Below are 23404 nucleotides of genomic sequence, written 5' to 3' on the forward strand. Positions count from 1 at the left end.
TTGTCAATGCCTTCTATAGACGGTAGCTGATACAGTTTATTGATGTAATATCAATTGTTCATTCTCGTTTAAAATAATCAATTATATTTTTCAATAATTTCATAATCAATTTACATAGTTAAGATGAAATATTTTATTAGTTCTACATTTTTAAAAGGCGATCTGGCAACAGAGCAAAGCGAGAAAGAGATAGCGCTATACGATTTGTTGAATGAAAGACAAGCATGGCAATACCATTGCTAAACAAACACTGCTGCCATTATAAAGTGGACCTCACTATAAATATTGAGCTTTCAGTAACCAACAGTAAATCCAGATAGGCCTTCTGAATTGAAAGGATTAATATGCTTTATATTGTTTAGATTGATTCAATTTTCTAATAATCATTATTTTCTCCACTTTCATCATAATTATTATTTAACGAAAATCCTAAATAAATGCTGCAAATCAATGTCAATGTCTGCAGAGGTCTTCGGGGTGATTTGCAGCATTTATTTAGGATTTTCGTTAAATAATAATTATATATTAATTAGCATTTGAATAAATGCATTCTCTATTTAATTCCATCTTCATCATAATTATTGCTATGTGAGTTTTTGATCGAAATTGGTCTATAACAAGACTTTGATAAATTATTCTGCTGCTATTTATTTATTGAATGGAGCAAGCAGATACAATATTCAGAAAAGAAAAAAGTTCTATCCATGCATTCCCAAGGAGATGCAACTAATAATAGTAATTTCGTAAGTCGTAATTTAAAGTTAGAAACATTCACAATCTAACAATCAATAGAATATCGATCCTTATGAACCAGTATCTAGATTTATTGATGTATCTGAGTAGAATTTATAAACACGGTGTTTACAGAACACTACAACTACTAACTAAACTTGTTGGTTCAATCTTGAAAAATTGGAGGAAAACCGGAAACCGCTGAAGGTTCCATTTAAGCGCTTCTTTCCTGTTCCTGCCGTCTTCATGTCAATCACTGTTATGAAATAGGAACTTGTTTGATACAACCACAATGTATACAACAATCGAAAGAACAGACAAAAAACTGTTACAAATTTTTGACAGTTTGAAGTAGTGACACTATTGCGTATTACATTCAAAATGAAGCTGTCCTAGTCGATTGGAAAGCGTCGATAATCGATAGGTTCCAATCGATTTTGGCGACGTCATAATCGATATCTCGAACGTAACAGTTGGTGGTGAAGTTTCCTTTGTGTTATGAGAGCGTGGGTTTGCAATTATATCGATGGAAAACTCGATTCAGGAAACAATGGGCACAGCATTGTTTCTTTCCCACGAAGAATTTAGAACAGAACCAATTTTCACGCCCAGGTGGAATAATTTGAAACATCTCTACAAACTCAGCCGACTCATCCACTAAGAAAAGATTTCCGACAAAAAATGTAAAATTAATGATGGATTCCAAACACATCGAGCACGTACTGTTCTGTTCATTTCTTTTTTCAAACATCTGCTAGCGTTGTGGTTGAATAAACCAGAAAGGTGTTTGAAAAAATAGCAGTGCCTTCTTTCTAATAAACTGAAAAGTGATAAAAACAAAGTATTGTATCAAACAACCGTTCCATAACAATATTTTCCCTTGATAAACCATAAAAAGACAATGAGAGAGCGTTGTTTGGATTGAGCATTGGATTCAACAAACATACATGAAAAAGCAAACACTTTCTATCAACATGATTCGATAAGATTTTTCCGCTGAGGAAGAAGCGGTCTCTGTATTTGGGATTGAAACTAGCTGTCTCAGTTGAATGGGAAGGGTTTATCATCTGAATAATGTGCATTCATCTCAATCACTGGTGTAACTAATAATTTATGAGATGAATAGTTCAACATATGTTTTATCAATTTCACACGTAGATTTTTTCTTTTTCAATAGAAGAGCACTTATTGATCAAAATTTATAATTTTGAATATTTGATTTTGATGGAATTGAATTGGAAATTCTGAGTATCAGAAGCGAGGGATAACGAGAAAAGCTATAGACCTAATATCGGAACAGATAAAAATTCGTTTCCTTGACAGATAAAATTCATGAATACTTCGTTGGTTCAAATACATTATTATTTTTTCAATCTTCAAGAATGTTTTCCATCAGATTCACATCTTGGATGAGTGAATTCAATGATGATTACGAATCAAAATCTAAGTTGAGCTGAGAAGTTCCATTATACAACATGAATATTATACCTTACATGAATATTATAGCTTGACATGAACATGAATGTGTGTGTACAATACCATATCATAATACTATCACGAGTACCTACAAAATACAGAGTAGGAAGTAAATCATGAGTTGAAAAATTATTGTACAGGGTACAAGAATTTATATTAAGAAACAAGAAAATTATGTTATAAACTTTCAGGTAAGAGGCGTGCCACTTATTGCAATCAAATATTCTTAAGGAGTGCTGGACTATAAATCAAATTTCGAGAATACATTAGATCAATAATCGACTCCAATTTTACGCCAAACTGTATATTATAAGAAATTAACGCGGTAATAATGGAGTAAGATGAAAAATAATGGACGCCCGTTCTATGAATAATGATTGTGAGTTGCTTATCTCATTAGATGCTGTGGAAAGAACATTCAAAATCTAATTTGCTAGTATAATTTAGTCTCAATTGTAAAACTACAACAAAAGGTCCCAGTAATTACTATTTGAGAGAGAAATTCCTTGCTAGAAAGAATAGGTACAATTTTATGAAGCGTCGTGTTGATAACAAATCACTAATAACAGTTGAATTTAATGATACGTTTCATTTTTATTCGAAACGTTAATCAAAAATAATAAATCCTCTGTTATTAAGACGAAAACCACAGAATTTATAAGCTTAAATTACGAGACCAATAATTACGGTTCGATGTATGTCGAACTTTTAGAGCTTGTGAAATACAATTCGAACTCGTTAAGCATGAAAATAAATAATTTGGAATCACTTTTGTTGTTGCGAGAATAATGGAGTACACGCATATTTTGAAAAGTATTATATATTTATCATTTTTATCAATATTATAAATTTCAAAATTGCTAAGAACAATTCTGGAGAGTGAGTAACATCCATTTTTATCATCAACAGGATTTCAAGTAGTCTTATATGAAGTGATCTCATAATAATCAATCATGCAATTCCAATTTATAACGTATTGCTCCAAGATTTCTCTTATGAATACAAGGAGAATGGGTGTATTGGAATATAACAATGGCTAATATCGAAAGGAAGTGTAGGAATCAAAGCATTGGTTTCAGAAATTAGCACTTTGATATACTTTCTCATTATAATTCAATTTTTAATAAATTCTATTTAGTAATTCTTAGATAAACCTGACAGCAAATAACAAGAACGATAAAGTTATCTATACACACATTAATCAGATAAATGAAAGCCCCAGTCCATAAATAAGCCTCACATTGAAATACTGATCCATTTCTGTCTGGAAGCCATGTCATTGAAGAAAAATAACTGTTTTGAACGATAACTCTTTCGTGTATTTGTTGCGGTTGCGCAATAGCAACTGTCTCACATAACAGAAACTTTCCAATTATATAAATGGATGATTGTGTAATAACTGTCAGTTATCCTTCTTTTTCACTTTAATTAATAATTGAGATTCATAGAATTTTTTGTTCGCATCATATTAATTATTCATTCAAACGACTTCGGCTCTCTAATGACTCGGATGAAAATTAATGACAGTCTAATGCAAAGTGAAGCCCAGTTTCTTCACTGTGGTAAATTGTATCTTATGAACTTGTGGAAACATAGGCTGTACTTTGCTTAGCTTCATGTTTTGTGATAGAATTGTACAAGTTTTTTGATAGCAGGATTACGAGCTAAGTCCCAAGACAACAGGGAAACATCTTAATTAGATAAGATTTGGAGGTGATTGAGACCTTGAGAAGAATTCACGGATTCTAATCTTTCCCACACAATTTTCTCATATATAAATATTGAAATGAAGCGAGGTTGATAGTAAAGAAGAGATTTACAGAACAGAAAAACTATGAAGATTTTACATTAATGGAATGGATTTTAATTGATAGACTAAGTTAGAAGTGGAAGTGGGATAGGATATGTTAGGTCGAAAAACTATGGATATAAGAAAATATATTCTGAGAAAAGATATAATATGAGAGAAGATATTCTTTGAGAGTCAGTGGAGATGAAAAAAATTGAAGTAAAACTAACAGCATGATAATAAATCTGTACATGCAATGATAAGGACTCAGTAGCTGATGAGTGAGAAACTATACAGAGGGCATGGAAGTGTGAACAAGATAATAGAAGAGAATGGGTATTTGATACAATATTCAATAAGGTTAATGGAGGATGTTTGTATGGAGATATAAAACTTTAGATAAATAAAAGAAGGATCAAAGAAGGATTTGTTGATATGAGAAGAAGCGAAGCATAATTGGATTGAAATTTGAAAATTATCAAAGAGAAGGGAAGCTTAAATGGATGAAGGAAAATGGATTGTATAAGAATCAGGAAAATATGAGACTAGCAACATACGAAAGAGAGCAATCATGGGATATCTCACAATATAGGAGGATGGAGAAGAGTATTTATTTATTCATATACAAATACAATCCAGGTGAAAACAACATGCATTCGCCCAAAACTGCTCTAGGCCTTAATTTTGAAGTATTTCAAAACAAAAGTCAAAAAAAATATATATATAATGGAGGAAACAAGAAAGAAATCATGAGAATCATTGAAAAATGAAATGATTGTTTTGAAAAACACAAGAATGTGAACATTATTGTTGGTCGCTTGGGTGGAAACCTCTCTAGTGGTAACAAAGTATTTTAACAGACTAATACAAATTGAGAATCAGCAGGAACAACACTAGAGTCCTACAAAACTAGAACATAGAGAGATAATGGTAACAACTCAACAACTGAAACAATTGTATCAGATAATTCGCAGAAAACAGACAAATAGATTAGTAGCAACCAGCATCTACTAAATCCTTGCACTATTGCAGCACAGAGTTGTTTCATGTAACACGAGCATGTTTCATTGTTCTTGTGAAAAGTACAACACTTGATGCTGTCTGTACTCCAACTTAAATTATTAGGTCACCTCGTACATTATAATGTAATATTTATTGTGAATGTACACACAGATTTTATCAGAGTGAAAGTTAAAAACTTAGCTGGGGTGAGAGTTGGTACACCAACAGGTTTTCATACTCAGATACCAGTTTGCAAATAATGCTATAAATAAACTTTCTACCTAATGTAATTTATGTAGATCCATTTGAAATTTATTCAAACAAGCAAATGTACAGAGAATACAGAACTAGGAACTTGATTCCTGTGCAAAGAGTGGTACATATTCAGTTTGTAGTGAAGTTGCGTCATGTGAAAGTACTCCAATAATTCCAATGGGAATTTTCATCCAATTTTAGTTTTAACTATCTATATAGTTCCACAACGTATTGAACACAAACTGTACACTATAAAGCACACTACAGAGCTCTAGAACTTCGATACAGATCTCTGGTGAAAATTTGTAATTTTGGATGTCAAAATAATAATTGACTGATTAATACTAAGACAAGGAATAGAGAAGTTTCGGGCATTTCGGCGATTGTTCACTTTTCATTCCTGAATAATATTTTATTATTCTTCCAAACTGAAAACTGGAGGAATAAAATTTATTGAAATTTATGTAATACCTAATTAGAAATGATAGGGATTCTCTTCCTAGTCAGTGTAGAGCACATTTCAACATTATTCTATGAACTTATATAGTTTATGATCGTAGATGACCTATTTATTAATCATATTAGTTTCATATCGCGTTTCAAACAGAAATACTTACTGCTCATTGTTTGAAGATTCTTGAGAGACAACTAATATAACTAGGAATAACATTTTTTTTGTATGATTGGAACTGGAGGCATTTGTCCAATTAAAGCATTAATCAAACCATAAATCTGATAGCTATACATTAAATAGGTATAAGTTGCTTAAACATACAATTATACATTCCTAATTTATTTTAAACTACCGTACTTTGTATTCCCTTCAAGTAGAAACTTTATTTTAGAACTCAAATAAATCATAAACCAATCAGAGTAAATGATTAAATCGAATGACTGCTACTTGCTTGGAGAAATCTTCACATAAAATTCATACTTTATCTACGGTTAATTTTCATAATAACATAATGACACCACTTTGATAATTCATTGCAATTCATTTTATTGTGGACTTCAATTTCACTCTCAGAAATCGAAACTACAACAATACATTGGCTCGAAGTAATCGTGTAATTAGATGCTAATTTATTCCCATGTCTGAGTCATAAACGGACCGGAAGTTGAGCCAGAATGAATAATATTTTTTAAAACGCAATAATGGAACAATTTCCTTGTGTAATTAAAGTGAAAACGTGAAATTACAGACCCTGTGTGGAGCAGATTATTATCAATGACGGTAAAATCTCAACATTGTTCGGCTGCATGGGACTTTGTGGATAGGAAATTATAGTACATGGATTAGATTTTACTATTTTCAATCTAACGCTAGAGAAGATGGAGCTAAAACTTCCAAGTTATTCTGCTAAACATCTAAACATAACAACTTTCTCCACCAATAAATAAAATACAATAATATTATAATCTATAATATTACAAAGGAAGAATTGGCTTATACACGGGTTAAGAGATTACACGTAGATAGCCTTATTATATAAATTATATTTTATACAATTTCTTCAGTGCACTTTGTATTTTATTTCCATTTTTGATGTTTGATGTATTTGAAATTTTGCATGTATTTGATTTTTGAATCAGAATAAAACAATTTGAATTTGAATTTGAATTTGAATTCACAAATGACGCATCATCACGTCTGATCTACTGGACTGGTGAACTTGAAACTTTGCATATTGATTCTTAATTTACCGACGATGGTTATAGGCCTATTTTAAATATTTCAAATGGTCAAGTTTTTAATTAGACCCTTACGGAGCACGGGTTACCTGCTAGTTTCATCAGATTGGTTAGGCTGAAGAGCGTAAAGAAAAACAATATGATAACATAGAAAATGATTATTCGAATCTAAGCTGAAAAATTACTATTGGATTTGCTTGAAACAATGAGAAAGTACAGAGACCGTTAGTACAGTACTGTATTTACTATTTACAATGAAGGAATCGATTATGCAAACCGCACATCACCAATTTTCTATGACAGAATGATGACGTCAACTTCATTCAAACAGTAATGGACGAGATTGGACTATAAAGCATTCATAGTGATTAGTTGAAGATGCATTACAAATTTGAAATCATTTCAAGAGATAATTATTGATTAATAATAAACTGTTCAATTCTAAGAATATGATGTAAATTATAGATTATCTATATTTGCTACATTTAGAGTGTTCTTTGCACACGGATCCCACGGATAATTCATGCACGAAAACATTTTTTTATTGATGTTTATTATCGTATATTGTAGAGTTTTTTACTCTATAAATGAATAAATCGAATTTGAATAGCATAATTCTCTTAATAAGGTATCTGTTAAATCACTGATACTCATACTGTAAACCTATATTTTACAGATATCGGCCTACTTCCTTGATTAACGTGTAAGATTCAAGCTCGAATAAAAATGTGACATTAATGTCGGACGACCATCTTCGAATTAATTGACATGTTTTACGAGTAGCTGATCAAACCGGAGAAGGCAATTTGAATATATTACAGTCGACTCATTATACTAAATCACTGTGCACCCCCTCCCTCTTCCTCCAACAACTCGTCCTCCCATCCCCCACCGCCACACTCCTCCACGGTCAAGAGGGATTTTTACGATACATAGCCGGATTTACGAGTCTAATATGAAGTGCTTTGCTTATTTCGACTAACTCACATTATTGTTCGACTATAAATCAGAAAATTTCGGATTATAAAATGAAGAGAATCACTGAATCATAAATTATTGAGCACATATTTTTCAGGTTCTTTTCTTATTGGGTTGTAATAAAATGATTGTATGGCCAGAGGGTGAATGCATTGAATTACAGCTTTTCGAAAATGTTGGTGGACCAGATTTTTGATGAATATTAAGATTATCAGCATTACATCATCAAGATAATTCATATTCGGAACACCCAAATCATCTCTATACATTCTCATTAATTGCTCCACAATTTTTGAATAAAATACTGATGATAGTGTTGTGGGATATATTTATGTGAGCTATAATCCCACCCAACTAGCTTGATGATAGTTCAGCTAGAAATACCTGTAAGTTTATTGAGATATTCATGAATTCAAAATGAAAAAGTGGGAATCATGATTGAAGTACTAAACATTTAACTAGAAGTTTGATTGATATTATGTTGCAATTCACAGTTTATTTTGAAATTTAAAAGAATGGTTAACTTTGTGAAGAAATAGTATTGTCAATAAACTCATCTAATTTAATTTGTAATCTTCTTTCTTCTCACTCTTTCTTTTTTAGTCTTGGCCTATATTCCTCAAAATTGAAAATTATTGAATCAATATTGTTCCTGGGAACACTCTTCACAAGCAGTAGCTAATGTGTGAGTGGTAAACTAGGTAATTGGTAATGCTTGATGTGAATAGTCTTAGTCGAATTTCACTTCTTCAAATAATCCACGATTTTTCATGGATTCAATGTTCTCGCATAAAATTCCAATTTAATAGACTCTCAAAGAAGAGATGAATCATGGTTGGATATAATTTAGGAGTTATTTCGGAGTGGAAGTGGGATAGCAATCATATCTCACTTGACGCCAACGTTAGTCATCTTTTCATAAGGAATAATAAACGTTAACATTGAATGAGGCAAGAATTAAAAGATTCAGCCGGTTTAATCACGAAAATGTATATAGGACAGTTTGGTGAGAGGCCCTCTATATAACTCCCCAGTTATAATTTATCTCTATTCAGGCGATGTCATTTGAGCATTATTAAAACGAATTTGAATAAAACTCGCATTCAGCAGACTAGGAGGAATTACGAGCTCTTTTTCAAAAGCGCTCTCGCTTATATCAGTGTGGTGGGGTCTAATGATAATGTTAACGGATTACGAAATTAAAACCGTGGGATTGAATAAAAAGCAAAGTTTCAGAGTCTTCATTTTGTGACGGATTGAAATTTTTACTGAAGTGAAACTATCTCAAAAAGTTCATTCAAATTAATAAACACTGAGTATTCCTGGAATACTTCAAAGAGGATACTGTATTTTGAGAGCAAGGGTTGAAGTTTCCCAGAATATTCATCATCAAGGAATGATTCAAAGGAGTTGGAACTCAAAAATTGTTCTCGTTTCCAGATTAACAACCCACTATCAATCGAGCAGTTTTCAAGGAACAATGGAAAAGAGAAGAGAGAAAAATTCAGCATCAATGAGTAGTGGTTCGAAATTGCAAACAAGAGTTTTTTTTTAATATTCGGTTTATACTCCTAGAGTCAACATTTTTGGTATTCAAAACTATATAATTTCAATGTGCTCAATGCATTTTATTAAAACGATTCATAATGCTAGTGTATAGTTTATTTTCTACAATTTGGGAATTTCCAAATCAAATTCTCTTTGAAGAAGAATACAGTCAACAATCTTTCTCACAGGAGTTACAATCTTCTTACAGGAGTTAGTTGAATGTGTGTGACACAACAGTGGATTCTATAGAATAAGAAAATGTTTTTATTACATGTCATGATATTGGACAAGTTCAATCGACTTTTTTTCTGAAACTGAAACACAAAAAACCAACTAGATCAGGGGAGGCTATAAGTTTATATTATCACTATCACAATGGATCTTGACGTATCAAGAATTTTCATAGTGGATTAGGCTGTTGATGAACCACATTCTTTCACATCTGATTTCACTTCTCTACCATACCAAATTATTCTATTCAGAACCACTTGATCTAGTGTGACATCCTCTATATCTTTAGATACCTACAAGCTCCATCTATAATAGACATCCTCTATACCTATTGATACCTGAAGCTACATGGTCGAAAAAATCTTACAATATAATACTTTTCACTCAACAATAGAGGAGTCTGGTATCAAGAGGGAAGTATCGAAGTGAAGAAGTTATAGTAGGCCTCACTATCATCTGATACTTGAGTATTTCAATATTGAAAGTGTTCCAATCCAGCAAAAGAGAATACAAACAACATGAGCGTAAGGATAATGTGAAGAAATTAATTCAAATTTTAAGAGTGAAGTAGCAGAAAAAGAGATTAAGTATCACTCCGTAACAGCCTGTACTATATTGGGATGTTTTGTGGGATTTTTATTGTGAATTTGTGGCAATCAATATTATTTTATCAATGATATTTGATGATTATCCCGGAGGAATACATTATCCTATCGAAATATGGAAGATAATTAGGGTGTAGAGAAATTGTTCGAGAGAGGTTTATCAGTTTTATACAAGAAATACTTTGAAGGGTTGCAAAGAATAATTTTGAAAAGCCCATACCGCACTATTCCATCTCAACATCTGACTCCTGATAGTCGTGGTGTCTGAGTTATACAGAGTTATAAGATTTACAATACAGTTATGTATAAGTCAGGGGAATTGGAAATGTGTGAAAGATGATTCAGGGAATGTGAGAAGTACGAGTAATAAATCAGGGTTAAATTCATACTCTACTGTTCTTATTCCTATTAAATTCCTACTCCACTGTAATCAGAATAGGAAATTGTGACTACTGTATCGAAATATCACTTATGCTAATGAGCCACTATCATATATCTTTCATCGAACAGTTACAGTTGAACTACTTGCATAAAAAATTCGAAAACATCGAATTTTATATTCTCTCAAATTATAATTCAATATGGGGCTGAGAGGTGTTGGGTCTTTAGCAACCCCCACAAAAACATATTCAACAATGCTACTCTGATTAGAAAAACCATTCATTTTTATTAATCTATTGATCTATTTAATTCACTGAAGATTCATGTAGACGAGTGATCTTGGAATTCAGTTTATTAAAACCTCATCAGCAATAGGTACATAGAATTTGCTCTTCCTGTTATTATCTGTAAATCCTTAGTATTTATAGTGAGTTATTTCATCCCTACTTAAGTCTGCCACTCGCAATAAAAGAACCGTTGAATTACAAAGTGAAGATGAAGATGACTGCAGCAGGTGCGTAGCACCACACACCACATGGCTTTCACAAAAAAACTATGAATGATTTTTTGTGAAACCTCTCCGAGTACCTGAGTGGAAGTTATATTTTATCAACCTGATATTCGATGACTTGATATCTACAGGAGAATCACATCAGTAAATTCACGACTCTAAAGTCAAATCAAACGATTCATAGGTAAGATGTAATACTGATCTCTAATAGTTTATTTGTTAGAGTTTTTCAGTTTATCGCATGATGGTTTGACAGGAATCCCCATCCTTAGAGCATGTTAGACTATTTAAGAAAGTAAATACTGAATATAATCTCCTATTGAGGATTGATTAAAAACAATGGAGAATCGGATATGTAAAATAAATAATTATATTAATGAACTCAAGTGCAAAAAAATTTGGTTCCAATCCTTTCTATGTTTCCAAAACAAGTGTATCATTGCTATTTTCGATTCTGATTAATGAAATGAATGAATGTTTACTTTCAAAGTGGGAAGTGTTACAAGTAGAAGAATATAATTTCATCTCGATTTATATCCAACGTTTCCTAATGGGTGAAGGCATTTGAATAGCCCCCTGGAGACAAGAGCGTCTGTCAAGCGTAAATATTAACGAGAATGAAATTACTAAAGAATTATTTGTGATATTGGAGTAATGGAGTTTGTTTAAGCTGTCGGTCCCGGCTGCCTAAAAAGTAGTCGTTAGGTGATGTCAGAGGCCCTGAAATTGATCAGTTGCGACCTGAAAACTCTGACACCAGACCTGAGCCAGCCAGGTCACTCGATATTATTATTTTTAATGGAGTTTGTTGATGATGGAGGACAACTATGATAAGAACGCTTTATCTCATATATCAATTGAAGAGCTATTTAATTTGAGAACAGGAAATTAAGAGCTGTTAATTTTGAAAGAAGGACGACAATCACAGCTTCATGTCTAATACTTTTCAAAAAAATATTCAATGAAACTGAAAGTCTTCAGAATATTCGATGAAAAACAATCATCATGGAATAATCAATCCTCTCTCTGAGAGCGCTGAGAAAAACAAACAATTTCCCATATAGTATCATATATGATATTCTAATGCTGACCAACTTCAATAAACTATTTTTTATCAATCTCTCTATCAATTTGAAAATTGTTTTTTGAGGAATATAATGTTCAAAGAAGATATTCTTAAAGCTGAAGTTTGAGTCTTGTTCTGGGAAGTATATCCGTCTGATGAAACCGTACCCCAATTTTCACGATTTCCGTTGAGGAATATTAAGGGAAATTATTTCCAATCAAGTTATAATTTTATGGGAAATGTCTCACCATTTTTGTGGAGTAGTAGTAATCCAAATCCAGCGAAATGATGAGTTTGTTATGTTTTCACTGATGTAATACGTCCAAACAGTTGGCACAGAACAGAAACAACTAACCGAACACCGGTATCAGAAAACAATTCGATGACAACGTCAAGAAGTTATCCAGGTTCATAGCACGTGAAAAACTAGTGTTTCCCGGTTATTCCGCTAGGGGGCAGCAGTGCACGCAGGATAAGACACGAGTCGAAAACTGAAATCACTGAGAGTCGAAGCAAGTATCACTGGGATGGCAGCGTAACAAACTGTGGCCGTCCGTATCACTGTGGCTACACCAGGCATCTGTTAATTCAAAACGGGAGGGGGCAAAAGCAAGATGGAGGGGCAGCACAGCTCTCGAAAGAGGGGAACCTCCAGGACAGAGAGGGCTGGTGAGGGAGCGAGCAAGACAACCCAACAGAGATCCTTTACAGAAAAAAAAAACGTCGAGGGGTGATGGCAGGGGGAAGTGGGAGTTGGATAATGAACCGTCATTTCAATCCTTATTTCCTTCATTCCCGTTCCTATTATTGTTGTTATTTTTATTTTTCCTCTTTTTAAGGATCATAATAATAATTCTTTCCACTCTAGGTAAACGTGTCGAAATTCTGTCTTCGTTTTTTTTTTATTTCTATTCTGGCTACAAATCATTTCAAAATTCATCCTCATTTCTTCCTTTTTTTCTACTTCTTTTCATTCTCCTATTCTTACCTATTCTTCTTCTTCTTCTTCTTTTCCTCTATCGACTCATCTTCCTTCCTCTTTTCTTCTTGATCAATTTTCATAAACCTTTTCCACTATTCATTTCTTCTTATTTCTCTCCACTCCCTCTTTTCGTTCCTATTCATTTTTAGATTCGCCTCTATCTCCTAATTTCCTCTCCACCTTCATCTTCTTAATCCCTTACCCTTTTCTCTACTATTCCTAATCAACCATTCTCCTCTTCCTCTTCCAACAATCTTGATAAACTCTTCTTTCTTCCTATCATAATCTTCCTCCTCATTTTCTCTTTTCTTTCTTAACTTCAACTTCCAACTACATCATTCCTGCCTCGTCATCTCACACTTTCTTGATATTCTTACATTCTCTTCTCTCTCCCCGTTCCTCCATTACTCCTTCCTTTCATCTTCTCAAGTCTCCTGGTCTTCTACTTACCTTCCTCATACGTCTCACACTATTCCTTTCAATAGTACGGTCTACTCTATCTATTTCCGTCTCTTCCTCTATTCTTTCTCCGTCATATTTCCCAGCCTTCTTCTCCTCATACCTCCTTCCTTTTTCTCCATCCCTCCTCCCTTTTTCATCATCTCTTCCTCTTCATCCTTCCAATCTTGGTTTTCTACTCAGTCTTCTCCCTCATCCTCTCTCACCACTTAAACACATCCCTCTCGCTCCAATATTATCAACCAATCTTGTGTGAGAGATGCTATCACTCGCTCCACTTTACCATCCATCCACTCCCACCAAATATCTCATATCTGTCTCTCAGTCTAATCCTCACAATCAATCTCTCTACTTCAACCAAAATACAACACACACTCACACACACACACACATGATTCTCAAAATTCTCATGATACTCAAGACCCCACTCATTTCCTTCATAAATTTCATCACGATGTATAATCTAGAGATAACCATGGAGCTGCTAACATAGTTTTAGAGGTATTGGTATATTTTTGATCCTCGAACCTGGAATCTGAAGATTCTCGAACACTGGATAGGAAGTTGAACATGGAGGTTTCTGCCAGTGTGAGAAATAGTTAATTTATCAATTAGCTTATCCATAGTAAAATCAGAATCAAAATTCCAAATTGACTTTCGTAGGAAATGTTTGCTCAAGAGCACTATCATAAATAAATGAATATTATTATATTGCCATAATGAATGTTGCAACCCTTCAAAGAATTTTAGGTTACTCCTGTAAGTAAGAATGATTGTGAAAATAATTGATTCTAAACTGATGGAGACTTCAACACTGTTTTAAACTCTACTGGGAAATTGATTGCTCGATAAGTTCGCTAATGTTTTTCATCTTGAAGCGAATTAATTTTTAGTTTGTTTTATATGAATCAAAATCTCATATATCAACGGTTTTGTATTGGTACATAATTAATTTTTTGTCATTCTTAATGCCGTCTGCACAGTGCGAAATTTTATTTCAAACTGGATTAATAAATCTATCTGAATTATTTATCTCGTTTGTTACAATGTGATTCTCAAGTTAAAGCTACTAGCTGATTCAATTGAGTTTAAGCTTCTACTGTACAAACGGCCTTATAACAGAGACCCATTACAACAATATTGAATCTAATTATTTAATATTTCCTATCTTTTATAAGCAAAAATATACAATACTCAATTTATTTGTATATATAATTCTCTTGATATCAATATTCTTCTTTGCATCACTAACATAAAAAAATACTGAATTTCAAATTCCTACTCTTCTTGAAAATATTGAATTATGAGTCCCAGAATAATATTCAATTTATTATGCTTTCGACATTCAGGAAAAATCCAGTTGCCGTTCTCAATGGGATTATATTCTAATGACTTCAACCTGCTGTCAACAGAGATTAACTGAATAATAATTTTCTGATTTAAATTCGAATTCGCTCTTTCAATTTGGGATTACATTGGATGAGATTTTTCAATTTAGTTTCTGTTCGCAATATTACCGGTAGGTATCTCAAGAAAAAAAGAGAGAGAAAGAGAGAGAGAGAATTTTGTACTTCACAAAACTGTGTAATCTCAAAGTCCCAGTGACTGTGTGACTCTCACTCTGTCTCTCTCTTCCTCAATATTCCTTATCCCTTCTACTTATTCTTGATTCTTATTCTTTTACCTCATCCTAATCTTCCTTCCCCGAGACACATGAAAAATACTCATTCTACACGAGTAAGATGGAAATAGTTATTTGTGCAACTAGTGCGCAAAGTGACAGTTTGCTGCACCGAAAGAAACGTTTACGGCCGAGCCGAGCCGTAGGCGAGGGCGGAATGGTTTCTTGAGTGCAGCAGACGAACTTTGCGCACGTATTTCACATTAAGTTTTTCCTACAGTTACCATTGAATATGAAAAGTGGGTAATTATGGGTAAAATTGCCTGAAATGCATCAAATGTTTTTCTGTGTAATTTTATTATTGATAAAAACCTTAATTTATTGTCAAATTGAATAAAAATGTTGTCCTTGGTTATAATATCTAATACTAATAATTAGCGCGTTGTGCTTGGTTGCACGTCTGCTCACTATAGCAGCCCAGTCACTGTTACCAACTTCATTTTGATTTTGCTGCACTGTTGATCCATATAACCTACTAAGTATTTTGCGTTGCAATGTTGCAAATCTGGAGTGCAGAAAAATTTTTCCCGCACTAGAGCGGAAAAGTGATTCTTTGCGTTCTGTAATCAGTGCAGCAATGGCCACTTTTCAACGTAACTGTAGGAAAAGAGTTGAGCAAAGCATTAAAATGACAGCTGGGTGGAGATTACACGTTTTTATGCCTTGTAAGGAATAGATACATCGATTAGAGCGACATTGATTACCATTAATTCTCAACGTGAAATTCTCTTTACAGAACTTTGTAACTTGAAGTTATCTTTTGGTGTCATCTAATTTGACAGCTTGAGATGAAAGCTCAATGAGCGTTATCGTGTATAAATTTAAGGTGTGAGCTATTTATGGTAATAGAAACATGACCGCGAATCTGATAAATAATACTTTGCATGAGTATTTACTTTAATAGCCTGAGAATGTGAATAGATTTAGATTGAAGATTCCAGGTGGATATTTGTGTGAATTATGCATGGAATACTATTTCCAGAATTGCAGTAAAACTAAAATACCTCACAAACAATTTTTCCATGCCTGTAATTAGATTCAAGACTAACTTAGAAATAAAATCAACTTTTTGGATAACGGTATTATAAAATACAGCAAGGCAACCACCATTCTAATGATTGTTTGAAGAATAATTCATCTCTCAATCATTGAATTTGAGATGTCAGTTCAGTTGTTTTCAGTATAAATCATAGATTTACACGTTTTACAGTAGAAACATAACCTATTTTTTGGACATTTTATTGATTTATCAAAATTTGGGAATGGAATAGATTTGGGCCAAGCCTGTTGTTCCTTCCTAATCATATTTATATGATTTGTGATTCTGTCCACGAATAAATAAATAAATAAATAAATAAAATTAATAAAAACAATATAAAACATGAAATACCCTTTTTATTTGAGGGTACTTTTTTATAAATAGAAAAGGTACTTCTTGTATTGTATTGTTTTTATTAATATTAATAAAGCAGCTCATACAATTGAAGTGATTTTATCATAGATTTGAAACTTAGCTCTAATGTATGCAATGGAAACTTTATTGAAGATAACCGTAACAGGTTCAGTGAAGAGCCCAGAATAGATATTGTTTGATAAATAGAACTTGTTGAAATTTTTTTTTATCGCTTACTACATAATATTATTAAGTTCATGATGGCTACTGAAACAATTAGAAACAGTGAATCACTATCATAGAACAGAAACTTCACCTTCCATTCAATGGAGTGAACACAACACATGAGTTTTAAGAGGATCCACATGCGTTGCATGCATGGTTGTGCATTCTTGTAGGTTATTCACGGATTACAGAGTTTTCTTCACCAAAACTTTTTATCTGTTAATTAATTTTTAAACAAGGACTTGTCATCAAAATTATTGTTGAATCTTTCAATATTGTATTCAATACTTATTCACGTACTTCACCTGTTCCAAACATAACCTTCAATTTTTATTTACTCAAAACTCTACCTTCATTGTATTATCATTCATCCTGTCATCATCACCTAGGCTTAAAATACTTCCAGAAAGTCGCCTTTGTAAAATAATAGATAAATAAATTGTGATTTCTTCAACATGTCAATTCCATTCGATTTATCAAATCAGTTTCAATGTAGGCTACATTACTTAAAACGTGGAACTTAATCAGCTCAAGCACACAATTTTAAAAGACTTATCATTGCATGAGAAACCGTACTTCTTGGAAACGTGACTCAAAATTGTCACAAATTCAATTGGAGGTATCATATTTTAAATGAGAATACATAGAATAATGAGAGAATTACTCACGAAATGTTAATTCATAGACACATCATTGAATGCCATCTTCGTTACGGAGAGAATATTCATAGTAGAAAATAAGATGAGATAGATTAAAGAGGAGGAGGTTTGTTCTTGATCTGTAACTCATGAAAAGGAGGTTCATTACCGTCTTTATAGAAATGATAAATCATAACCTTGCCGGGTAAGAAACGACCAAGGTTATTTACCTAATATTGTTATTTCGAGAAGGCTGAATTGAGTGGCAGATGAATAAATATTGATGGAATTCATTCTCGACGACAAAAGAGATTTGATTCATCTATTGAGTTACAGCCTTGTGCTGTCAGAGGAGTGAATAGAGAGTCTCTATTAGGCAGTGGAGATAATGACCTACGAAACACTACACCAGATATCATCAGGTTCAATCTTTTATGATTCACAGATGGGCACATAAAAAACGAAGAGGGATTTCTGGGGAAAGGGGCAGGATCCAGGGGGAAACTCCCCTTTAATAGTAGGCTCACCACTCACGTTGATCTTTCAGAGGTTCAACTAAAGAATAATTACTCAAAAGAAAAAAGGGAAAGAATATAAAAAGAGTTTTCTGAAATTAAAAACAAAACAAAATATTGTATTTTTGAACAAATAGGACTGAGGTTTTTGAATGAATAGGGAAGATGGAGAGGGGAACAGTGCTGAGGTGAAGGAGGAAGAAGTCCCTGTAGAAGAAGGATGAAAAATGTGAGAATAAATAGAAAAAGTCAAGTTTGGAAGGATAGAGAGGTTTCGAATTTTTTCTCATCACGATGTTGTGGAGAGGGGAATGTGAGGAGAACACACTCATTAAATTCAATGTAGGCTATAGTACTGGAAGAGAGAGTATAGTACTGAAAAAGAGAAACAGAGACAGAGTGAGCGACAAAGAAGAAGAGAAGAATACTGAAAAGATGAAGAAGAAACAGGATCAGAGGGAAAGAAAGTAAAAGGAGTGAGAAAGAAGAATGTGTGCGATCAAGCACGCCCAAAAAAGTAGAAAGAGAAGAAGAATGTAATGAATAAAGTGATAGAGACAGAGAAGCAGAGCAGGAACGTTAGAGGGAGATAGCGAAAGAAGTAGAACCTAAATGGAAAAAGTCGAGAATGTGTTGGATAAAAGAAAAATAACACAAAACCCAGAAGAAAAGGATTCTGATGGAGGAGAAAAGTGAAGAAAGAGGTAAATGGAAGAAAGAGGATTATGGTGGGGTAAGAAAAAGGCTAAAAGCCACCGAGCAGATGATAAGAAGAAGGGGTGTGGGAATAATTAAAAATCGTAATGAAAAGTATATCCTTTGTGACAACAACAAAAATAGAAGGGTTTTCTTTTTTACTCTTTTTCTAAAGAAAGAAGTAATTAAGACAATGTCGTGTAATTAATATTTCAGGAATTCATGACTTTTCAGAGACTTTACGTTTGTTTTTCAATGTTGTTCTAAACATTCCAATGCAAATATCTCATTGCATAGTGTTTCTAATGAGAGCTCTAAGAGAGGTTGTCAACACCCTGATTTAAAATTCAAAATTGAAGAGAAATTATCACCGTTTTTCATCACAATGAACTATTGAGTGAAAAGAATACATCAATACTTTTGAACTGTTTAAAAATATGTTTTGAGTATAGATAATATAAAATGCTTCGGGATCAATAACTTCAAACATGGAACTGAAACACGACTCTCCAAGTTGATCATACTCAACTCACAATTAATTCAGTAGAATGGAACTAAGCAAGTCTTCAATGGAGGACTTAACTTACCTCTCCCTTACTGAGTAACAGTTTCGTAAGATGAACATAAAGTAAAAAATATAGTCCTGAAAAGTAATGAGTAATTGCTCTGATAGTGAGATTGTATTCTCTATCAACTGAGATTGGCATTATCAGGAAACAGTTTTCTTCTAAGTTTAGATGCCATCACGAATTCTATTGATGATCAATTCACTTGAAATGAATAACGATTGAAGTTGGCAACCCTGTTGAAATATCTCGTTTTTGAAGATTGAAAGACTTTCATAATAGATACAGCATGCAAGTCAATATTCAATTTTTCATTTCATTGGTGAAGAAAATATAGTTACCCAGGATGCATCGGGATATATAATTTATAATATCATTTACTCACGTTTAAAGGCAGAAAAATACGAGGAATTTGTAAGTTCATTCATATTACAATACCTGTAACAGAGAAATCAATTTCTTAATGAGCATAAATAAGTACATTATCGTGGAGGAAGCAGTTGGAATTGAGAAGATATGATTGGTTGGTTAGACGTAAAAATATAACACTCATCACAAATGTGTGATAGGTTTGACTCTGTAATTCTATTTGAGATGCTACAGTTTTTCTCTGAAACCAGAACATGAGAGGGGCTATCTAAAAATAAATTGAAATAAATCACCTATTAACTTATCAAGCATAGCTGTATTCTATAAATATAAGATCGAAAGTAATCTCCTTGACTGATTATGTCATCATGGAATGCATAGAATAGTTATTTATATATATTTTATTCATATTAGTTATTTATTTTAGATATTTATATTATATTTATTATATTATTTATTATCATCTCCAAATACATTCTTCATGGATTGAGTAGGTAGAATTGTGGTTGACATTATATTCCAAAGCTCAGATTACGTTCAATATATTTGGGATTGAGTTCGGGCCCAATATTGTGTATATGAAGGAGCTGGAAGCTATTCCAACCCACTTCAGAAGTTTCTGCGTTTGAACCTCAAAAATTATTTCTACAACAAACGATTCAACTTGACAGTTATTTTTTCACGCCTGTTCATTAATTTTGACATTATTGATAGAGAGTAACAGCTGTGGAAATTTCACATCTCAAGTACCGTACCACAATCCAAATCAAAGCAGAAACTGAATTTATTGATGGTGCTTTGCTCTCAAAGTTATTTGGAATCGATTCCAACTAGAAAGTCAAATTTATTAAACAGAAGTTGAGTGGGTTGAAATGCTTCGATGATACGTCATGTTATAAAAGTGAATGGCTACTGCTGTTCAATAATTTCTACACGACTCATTTGTACGATTATTTAGTGCTCGATTCAATTAATTTAGGTGACATTTATTGACATTATTATTTTCAACTGCTTTATAAATTTATACGTCTGCCAAATTGCTTTATGAGTGTCTTTTGGGAGAAAAACTTTGCAATGAAATTATGTCAAACATATTAAACATCGTGACGAATCTGATTCATTATTTTCAGAGCATTCAAAGAAACGATTTATCAATCTTGATTAATTCTCTTGAATGTCAATACCAATTTGATATTAAATACTACACTATCTTAATGAGTAAAGTTTAAGAAAATTTAAAATATTATTATTCAATATTAATTTCGGTTTTTATTTCTGGATACACGAATAAGAAGTTTACTCATCTGTTTATATGGTTGCTTTAAACAAATAATGATTCATGACATTCAAAAATGATGTTTAAAGTGTGAAGATCACCTTTATCCATCACCTTAAGATGGAAGTATTGATTTTAAATTTCACTTGATTTCAAACTATATGCATAAATCATTGTGATTCGAACTAAGTAAACTATTAATTCCAAGTTGCTTTGCTAGTTGAAGCTATTTTACTATTACTATAGTTTACACTATACTATTACTGTTTCTGGGTAACAGTTCGCCCGCCAAGGAAGAAAATTCAACTTCCGATTTTATCGAGAAGTACATGGTTGGCATAGCTGGTTGTTCAATGGTATGCATACATTCTTCCCAACATCTACAATGGACCCATGTCGCAATGGCGTATAATTCATTTTCTACACACAGCTTATAATTCTATGTTGTGATACACAGATAGCAGCAAGCATTATATCAACTATTTGAACACATAAAATGCATTGCACTCACGATATCCAGTCATGTCAAACGAGACTGATCGCCTCGCTATGATTATAAATAATAGTTGCCTGCGCTAGAGTGCAGGAATTTTGAGTACTCCTACATGTCTGGTGACAGTTTGGCTTGGAATTGTCCAATGCGACGATTTATGGAGTCACTCACGATTTTCGATATGTCAACCGTGTTATATGGGTGTGAGAAATTGAAATAAGTTGGAAAGGAGGGATTTTTGAACTGTGAAAGCTAATTTATTCACAAATTATAGAATGCTGATGAAATGATTATAGATGTGAAGGAGTTTGCAATCCCATTTCACATGGATGGAACTATGTAATATCATAGTATCATTGATTATTACTGAGAATAGGAGGAGACTCAAGCGCCTGACTCAATATTGTCCCTCTCTCTTGGGTTTTTCTAGTTTTATTGTTATTTCCGATACCTGATCAACCTGGCTGAATACATTAAGAAATATAACCTTAGGACAACATTAACTTTCTATCAAAATGTTTCAAGAGGAATAGTACAGGCTCAGCCTAGTTTTCACTTCAATGTCATAATTGTAGTATTTTGTACAATAAATGAATAAATAAATAAAAATCTGTGATCGAGCCTGGACCTGACGTTTAATACACTAGTTTAACATTTAAAAAGAGCCATTAGGAGAAATTATGAAGCCTTCCCTATTAAATAAATAAATAAATAAATGTTTACTTCCCAAAAAAAACTAAAACTATAACATCAATATTACACAAAATATAAGATAAATTACAATATTACATACAATAGTTAGTTACAAAAAATTCTTATAATGTGTCCTCTACTTGTTTAGTTTTTTCTGTGTGGAAATTGTCCTACTCCACTATGGCGTACCATGTTCTAGAGTAGGTTTTGTTAGTTTTTTTGTGCGTATTATTAATTAGTTAGTGTTTAGTAAGTCATTAGGTGGTTAGTTGTTATTTGAAAGAATGTTTTCTATGTTCTGTCTTCCTTTGCTCATCAACCAATTGTGTACTATTGTTTTGAACTTTCTAGGATGATTAATCCGTTTAAAGTTTGCAGGAAGTAGATTATATAATTTTGGTGCTAAATGATTGAAATGTCTCTGGTATAGTGCCTTCCTTGCAACACTGGTGATGAGAACTTGAGAAGATTCCTGTATCTGGTGTTGTGGTTGTGGTTTCTGTTTTGCAATGTTGTTGGGCTATTGTGTAATATGCATAGTATCTCCTTGGAGTAAAGATGTCTTGGATCTAACACGTCAAACTCATTGAATAGCTGTTCTGATGAATAGCGTGGAGGCTTCTGGTTGATGACCCTCATGATCAGCTTCTGCACCCAGAGGAGCGGTCCAATGTGCAAGAAGCTTGCACCTCCCCATCCCACAATCCCATAATCCCAAACAGCATGAGGGACTGTGCTAGAGAGAAGTAGATAACTCTTAGACATCCCTTGTCGACCAGTGTCCTCTGAATCCTGAATCTGTAGATGTCTTCCTCAGTCTCCCGCATAATTCATTGAGATGATGATCTCAGCGCAGAAAAGAGTCCATAGTAACTCCCAGGTATTTCTGTGACTGTTTCCTGTGAACTGTGTATGAAGTGTTATTCCGTTGATTCTTGATTACCATCTCATCTCCTGTTGGCTGTCCATGTTGAGTCGCCGAAAAGGTCAGAAAGAAGGTTTTCTATGGTTCAATGTTAGCAGATTTTCAGCCAACCAGCGAGACACCCTCTGAAGTCCAGTCTCGGCTTCTCTCCAGGTCATCTCCCAGGTCGGTTCAGAGAACAGTAGAACAGTATCATCTGGTGATTGATCCATTAATTTCCATGTTGC

The 23404-nt window shown here is 33.2% G+C and overlaps 1 protein-coding gene across 7 annotated transcripts in view; it reads right to left on the reverse strand.

Annotated features, from left to right (window-relative positions):
* LOC111045952 (thymocyte selection-associated high mobility group box protein TOX) overlaps nucleotides 1-23404 on the reverse strand; it is a 285369-nt gene that overhangs the window by 122924 nt on the left and 139041 nt on the right. For 3 of the 7 annotated variants that reach the window (XR_005572251.1, XM_039436232.1, XM_039436229.1), the window contains exon 1: nucleotides 12515-12814. The exons of 3 other annotated variants lie outside the window; for them this stretch is intronic. Coding sequence is in view for 2 of the 4 variants with exons in the window: in XM_039436232.1 (XP_039292166.1) it covers nucleotides 12515-12517 (3 nt within the window). In the remaining 2 variants the exon portion in view is untranslated. Of the gene's footprint in view, nucleotides 1-12514; nucleotides 12826-23404 lie in introns of those variants that run through there. One more of the 7 variants, XM_039436228.1, reaches the window with a different exon arrangement.

This window comes from Nilaparvata lugens, chromosome 10, assembly GCF_014356525.2.
Source record: "Nilaparvata lugens isolate BPH chromosome 10, ASM1435652v1, whole genome shotgun sequence".
Classification (NCBI taxonomy): Eukaryota; Metazoa; Arthropoda; class Insecta; order Hemiptera; family Delphacidae; genus Nilaparvata; species Nilaparvata lugens.